Source organism: Pleurodeles waltl, chromosome 10 (assembly GCF_031143425.1).
Source record: "Pleurodeles waltl isolate 20211129_DDA chromosome 10, aPleWal1.hap1.20221129, whole genome shotgun sequence".
In the NCBI taxonomy this organism is placed as follows: domain Eukaryota; kingdom Metazoa; phylum Chordata; class Amphibia; order Caudata; family Salamandridae; genus Pleurodeles; species Pleurodeles waltl.
In genome coordinates this window covers 302,815,710-302,822,865 of record NC_090449.1, presented here as the reverse complement: position 1 = coordinate 302,822,865, position 7,156 = coordinate 302,815,710, and the positions used below count along the sequence as shown (strand labels likewise).

Sequence of the window (7,156 nt, the reverse complement as noted above, 5' to 3'; positions counted from 1 at the left end):
TTCGGTGAGTGCCACACACGGCATCCTCAAAACTTCTCTAGAGCCATTTGCGTCCACACATGGGTGCTTTTAGTTTCTGCCCTAGCCTTATGCTTGCGCCCTTGCACTCTGAAATAAGCAAAGTTTGCAGACACTAAATTTGCCTTAAAAGTTATGGAATCACCTGCAAGTAGGTTAGTTCATAGTGGCCGATGTACAGAAAGAAAATAACTACACTTGCCTCCTGATATTTACCCTGAACAAAAACACATAAATCCTGAGGTCACAATTTACACGGTTATTTTACTGATATTACTTTCACTGTGATCTTTCTATTACAATAGGGTTGTAGAGACTTGACACTGGTCACAATTCATAGCCAAATAATTAGCGAACAACTTCTCTGTGTACAACTTCACAACCTGCTGTACCCTCCACCCCAGGACATGTCCTCAATTAAAGAATTGTCCAACATTAGGAATTTGTATGTGTTTGTCATGGGTATCTCTAGGGTAACCATCACTTATGGTTCTCTATAGTGTATGCACTGACTCAGAAGCCACTTCAACTCCCATCCCCATACAATCTACAATTCTTTTCAGATTTTAAAATTCAAAACAATGAATCCGGGCAACTTCTGCAAGGCTGCAGCTGGAGCTCTGTACTGCATGGCGCGGGGAGCTGCGACTCAGGCCAGTCCTGACAGCTCAATGTCTCTGTAGAAAATTCAATCCTGGTTTTGACCTCAAAAACGTGTCTCAGCAGGATAGGTCAAGAACAGCCCAAAGTTTCAGCTGTGAAATCCATCACAGGCCCTTTTGGACACTTAGTGTTTCTCCAGTGCTTTAGTGAGAAGTTCATTCAGGCGGCTCACCATTGGACGGGGGTCATCATTTAGGCCTGCTGTAATCATGGCATTCTCATAAATCTGAAATTGAGTCAAGAGAAAACATATCAGAAGAGCAGAATAGAAAAGGTCCTCGAGTCTTAGTACCACCCAAATGACTCTTAACAGCCATGCGCTGCTCCATAAACTAGGGTGAGTTAAACATGCCATAGTCAGGCCTTTTCATGTGAGGGGAGTTTTACTGATGCTGCCCATGCTATAGATATGTGTGAATGAAGCTTGCACTGCTGCTGTGTGTGTGATCATAATTTAAACAGCTGTTCCCCATTCTGCATGTTTTGTATGTGTCAGGGATGCTTGCACTGTTGGACGACAAATATCCGCTCTGTATTTTAAGTGATACTGCAGTCCTGCTCAAGGTTTGTGAGGAAGCATGCACCTCTACTGCAAATACGTTTAGCATTCTGTTTGTGTGATGGACACTTGTACAAAATGTGTCTATTCAATTCTATACTTGGGTGCACTTGGAAAACTTGCAAGGCCATGCCCTTGCTTTAACATTGAGTTTGGTAACAATAAACATCTGTTAGTTAGCACCAACAGCGCCAAGGGTGAATGTACACTTTACAAATACACGTTATGTTACCAAAATAATAAAGAACAATGAGCTTCTAATACTCATTCCAAACCACTATTTTAATGAAGTAAACTTAATTATGGAGGTACCAATCTATAGCCAGTATAGGTCTAGGTCATGGGCACTCAAACATGTTCTGAGGGGCCAAAAATGTCGGTCTGCGATGTGACTGAGGGACGCATTGATGCTAATGAATGCTTCTAAATTAATGTTTGAAAACGGTCACTTAAAAAAAAAAATACTTCCCAATGCACTGATTTACATCTGATGAACTATGGTGAAACACTTTTGCATGTCTTTTTTTTTTTTTTACTTTAAAGGGAGCTTATCATATTTTTACAAGTCTTTTGCAACATGGCTTTAAAAATGAAGGTGCTCTTAAAGTTAACTGGTGCAGGAAACTTTTTGTGCGTCTTTTTAGGTCACACTTGGCAGCACGCAGCACTGTCTGCAAGACATATTCAATATGGGCTTTTAACCACACCCACTCTTGCCATTCATTCTTTGCTGTGCTGGTCTTAAATGCTTCACTTATACTGGTGCATTGTGCTAAATGTCCCTCCTTTGCGAGCTAAGTTCCCTTCCTGGGAGCTTTAACTAAGAGAACATTTTTGTTGGCCATCACACTACATCACGCTTCCTCCTGTTACAGCATATGATGGCCCCTCCTCCCAGAGGACTTCACTCATTGAGCCTTATTGTGGGCCATTTTTTGTGTCCTCGCTCCTTCCCTTCATTGATGCCGTCCTTCCTGCGCGAACGTGCACTTTACACTTTATCTAAAAAAGCAGTTACTAACTTCTACAGAGTGGTTTCCTATTTTTCTTGCTTATTTTATTTCATCTTTTAATTTACTTTGATTTGTGTCTTTACGCTAACAGAGTCCGTGTGACCGCACATGTTTACTTTTACACAAAAGGGAAGGGGTCTGCATTTTAAAACAGAAACATGTACAGGGCTGTATTTGCACCCAGAAATGCAGTTCCTGGCAGAAAACAAACAGACAGCCTTTCCTGGTTCTGCTCACTGTACTCCCTTTTTAGGATGAGCATTTATTCGAATCTGTCGCCCTTCTTTGCATTTAAAAATCACTGTCTGGACATCTATTCTATTGAAAGTGCATTTAAACATTTTATATTTTTTAAACTTTTTTCAACTGAAGGATGTGGGCTGCTTCATACTTTTCACACTATAAATGCAACATGGAAAAGATCATTTCCGTTGATTAAATCAACATGGGGTGTTCCCCTGCATTCAGATGGCTACAAATTTAGGAGGATGCCGTTTTAGATTGACAAGTCTTTCCAAATGCCTGTGCATGGTGTCCACCCAGCTCAGTTGATCGCTGTGGCCACTGGGTCTGTGTAACGAGTGTGTTCACTGTGGGAGCTGCATGATTTCCAGCAAACGATCTTCGCATCTCTCAGAGACCGAGGTGAGAAACAGCAGTGGATAAATGGAGTGCTGACCTACTGAAACCCTCTCACAATCAGAGATCTGGAAATAGCTAAAGCCCTGTTGTAAAGAGAGGCAGTGGCATGACCACTGCTGTGCCATAATCACAGCCCAGTCCCAACTTCCAAGACACCAATTTATGTTGCAAGAAAAGTTCAGTTATGCATTTACAATGCCTGTAGCTCTAACTCAAGCAAATGCAAGATCTATTATATTGCAAATGCTTGTTTTTTTTTTACACTTCAGTTCACCTGTAAATAAATGCGTGCTGTTTATTTAATATATGTACGAATGTTAGTGCTTTGTAAAATAAAAAACAGCCTAGTGCTGCTGTTCAAATGGGGCCGCATGTAAAGGTCAGGAGGGCCGCACTTTCCCTATCATTGGTGTAGCTAGTCTGTGTGTGAAACCATGCAACAGTAATAGGCATGTTGGACTTTGTTTTGTTTGCCTGGAAACTTTGCGTTGATATTTTCAGCATCTGCATTGTTAGTGGACGAGTTAGGCCGCATGGACGACACACACTTTCTTTATGTACGGAAACAAATAACTACTTTTGCTGTTCATGAACCTTGTTTTTCTGAATGTCCCTGTGTGCTATGAAAGCTATATAAGCAGCCTGTCTTGTGCTATCAGTTCTGAAGTTGCAGGGCAGTCTTGGACTGCCACTTGCTGTTGTTTTTCACTATTCATTCTTTGTAAGGGAAAAGCATGCCGTGATAATGCCTTTAATCCATCATAACCATTCAATAGCAATCCCAAACGTTGCCAAGAAAAGAAAACAAACACCCGTACATGTGTTTGGGTTGTTAAGTCTCATGGGGCAGCATTGAGATTCAAGCACATGTCCCTGCTGCACTAAGAGGGCTCCAGAACAATGAAACAAGTGTATCTCATAGCTACTCTTTTCACTCTTCCTCCAACTCTTACGCTCACATGCCTTTTCACCACAAAGATGCCAAGTATACCTGCTCGAGCAGAAGCTGTGCCAAGTCCGGCTCACTGTCCCGCAGCTGTCCCAGTTTCTTTATCAGGGGGTGCCTAAAACACAGCAATATGGAATGAGAGAGTTGTAAAACATCATGACTTTCTACATTTGTGTGCCACTTTTAAGTGAAGCATCATTAAATTAATTACGCTTATTTTTTAAATGTAATCTCTTATTTGATTGTTATCCGGCATTTTGCCTCACCATAAGCTTCTATATGCTGTATGTATTTTATTGCAAAAGTCTATACCTAGCGTTGGTATTTGTAGATTTACAGTTTCGATTAAAAAAAAAAAAAAAAACTAGTCTGATGGGTGTAATATCCTGCTTGATTTTTCCCACAGCCTCACTCCAATGCCTGAAATCTATACTTTATTTGACCTGCAACATTCTTTACATCTAAACTCTAGGCTAGCACATGGTCTTCTTATTCTTCCCGTAACCTTGTTCTCCTCCTTCTGGACTGTATTACTCACTCCCGGATCTCATCTATTTCTCTATTCTCTCAAACCAACTTCCTTGCTTGCGCCCTAAAGTCAATTCTACTAATGTCCCCATGATCCCTTTTAATTATCTTTTATAGTTGATTTAAACAAGCCACCATCCTCCCTGTTCTTGAACATAATTTCTCAACCCAGATCCACTCTGTTCCTTTGCTTCCCTTCCATCTTTAAAGCTGTTGAACACATAGGCCCTCATTACAACCTCAGCGGTCTTTTCAAAAGACCGCCCAGGCTGCGGAAGCCAGAATACTGCCAGTACTGGTGGTATTTCTGGCTCCTTATTACGACTTTTCCGCTGGGCCAGCGGACGGTAACAGTGTTACCGTCTGCTGGCCCAGCGGAAAAGTCACATCAACATTGCTGCCGGCTCGTAATAGAGCCGACAGCAATGCTGATGTGCAGCTGGTGCAATAGCACCCGTTGTGCATTTCACTGCAAATGCGCGACGGGGCTTTGCCTGGGGGCCCCTGCACGGCCCATGCCAAGTGCACGGGTAGTGCAGGGGCACCCCAAGTCCCCCTTACCGCCAGCCTTTCCATGGCAGTGTTTACCGCCGTGGCCTGGCTGGCGGTCAGGGACTCATAATCCCCAGGGCAGCGGTGCTTGCACCGCTGCCCTGGGGATTATGACTGCCAGGCAGAAGCCTGGCAGTATAGTGGATGGGCCGGCGGTATGGCCGTGGCTATTGCGCCACGGTCATAATAGCTGGCGGTGTTACCGCCAGCTTACTGCCGTCCGCCAAGGTCATAATGAGGCCCATAATCGTTAGCTAGCTATCCCTCTTTTCAAGATTCTGTTCTGCTTCCCTTCCACTGTAGTTTTCATGTAGCTCAATGCACAGAAACAAGTCTTCTTTTTGTGGCAAGTTTCTTAAGCTTGGCTCACCACGTAAGGCAGACCTCCCTTTTCAGTCCTTTAATTCTTACAGTTAATTTCCTGTGGTAGCTGAGGAAACATAGCAGATGCAATAGTATGAAGGTGATATAAAAAAACGAATGCCCCCACCAAAAGAAGGCATGACCACTAGGAAAGTTAGAAAATTAATCATAGTAATAGTCAATGCGACGTGCAACCATGTTGATAACATATTTTGTAGAATAGGGACATTGAAAGGATGCCATAAGTAGTCATCACTGAGAAATTAGACAATCTACATACCCCAATTTGAAGTTAGCATGACTCATAAAAGATCAGCATTGTGTCCACTGGCTGAATACATACACAAAAGGTTTAAAATGATGAAGATGCCATGGGCTTCTTTAGGCAACAGCGAATAAACAAACCTCTCTTGTCTCAGACATGAATAAATGTGGTCATTCTCACAGCTAAATTCTTATACACAAGTGGCCATAGTTAACACAAAGGATGAGCATGTCACCCTGATCGTTCTACATCTTTCTATTATGAGAGCATTGGTGGTTTCACTTTTGGGGCCATATAGGAGATGTTGGATTTCAGGATTGATCATTTCCACTCCGGTACACCCCATTTTCTTTTAATAGTCTAGAAAAGTTCCCTAATGTAACTCTAATATTCCTTAGTGAGAAAACACCCCTTTTTGGCACGGTCACCCCCACCCTTTTTATTGCTGAATTTAACTGCTAGTTTTGAAAGTCCACACACTTGGGTACTGCTGTCCGGTGGCCAATGTATGTGTTCCGACACCTAAAACTTGTAGAAATTTGCTAATCCCTGATTAGCATATTTAACTCTCCTATGAGGCCAAAGCATACAATGTAGAAACTACATACTTGGTAGGGAATTTAAATCTCATGTGTACTGCAACACATTTTGTGCCCTCCACTAGTGTGACAGGGTAATCAAGGCTTCGGGCCTACCATTATGGTTTAACTGCTGCACTTCAAACCTGTAGCGCGAAATGTCAAAATAACACTTTTAACAGGAAAAAACCCTCCATTGGAAATCATTTCAAGCCATCCTAATAAAGGCCTAGTTGCCCATAGGGTGCACAGTATTTAAGAGACATGTATAAATGTAACATTACCATGTCCCTGCTGTGAAAAGACCCCAAAAGCTATTTTCACTATGGAAGTCTGTCCTATAAGGAGAAACTAGAGTATAGATCAAAATAATAACTCTGCTATTTTAGCCTTTGGACCACTTGGAAAAATAATTCAACCCTTATTTTTTAATATTAATTAAAATACAATTCAATGGTGAAGTTAGATTTTTGTTGTTTTAATATTTAGGAAAGGTAACTTACTTTTTCCTGCCTGAAGCTCCTGGATGCTGATTTGCATTAGCCTGACAGCAGCTGCCCAGGCAGTGCTTGACCTTAATGTGGTGTGAAAACTGCAACTAAAGCCCACGCAATGGCTGGTTGTGGGTAGGAGTTTTCTTCCTTTTGTAGGAAACCCAGTTATGGTGGACCCAGAAACTTAATTAACTTGTAATTGGCTTGGCCTTTCACAAGTAAATGTAAAATGAGACCTGGAAAAGGCGAACAATTGTTCACAAAACAAGGCTAGCTCCAAACCCAGTGGGAGGAAACCTACCCCCTGAACAGTTTTGAGTGACTACACATTTCCCGGAGCACTCCTCCTCCCCCGTAGGTTAGCAAGGGTTTTTCCATTTTGGGAGTAAGGTGCAAAGGGGGGCAAAGGGGGGCAAAGGGCAACTGTTGGAAAAGTGAATAATGTTATCCATTGGAAAGTTAATCCCATTGATTAGGGAGGAGCCAGCACCCCCACCGACTAGCTAGAACTAACCATAAATGCGGCACACCA

General features: G+C 42.3%; 1 protein-coding gene across 1 annotated transcript in view; it reads right to left on the bottom strand.

Moving 5' to 3' along the window:
- Positions 1-262: 262 nt before the first annotated feature.
- Positions 263-7,156, bottom strand: part of TRAP1 (TNF receptor associated protein 1) — a 209,134-nt gene continuing 202,240 nt past the window's right edge. Inside the window, exons 17-18 of the mRNA XM_069210470.1 lie at positions 3,887-3,959; positions 263-907 (exon numbers count right to left, since the gene is read on the bottom strand). Coding sequence (XP_069066571.1) covers positions 806-907; positions 3,887-3,959 — 175 coding nt within the window. The 3' untranslated portion in view covers positions 263-805. The remainder of the gene's footprint in view (positions 908-3,886; positions 3,960-7,156) is intronic.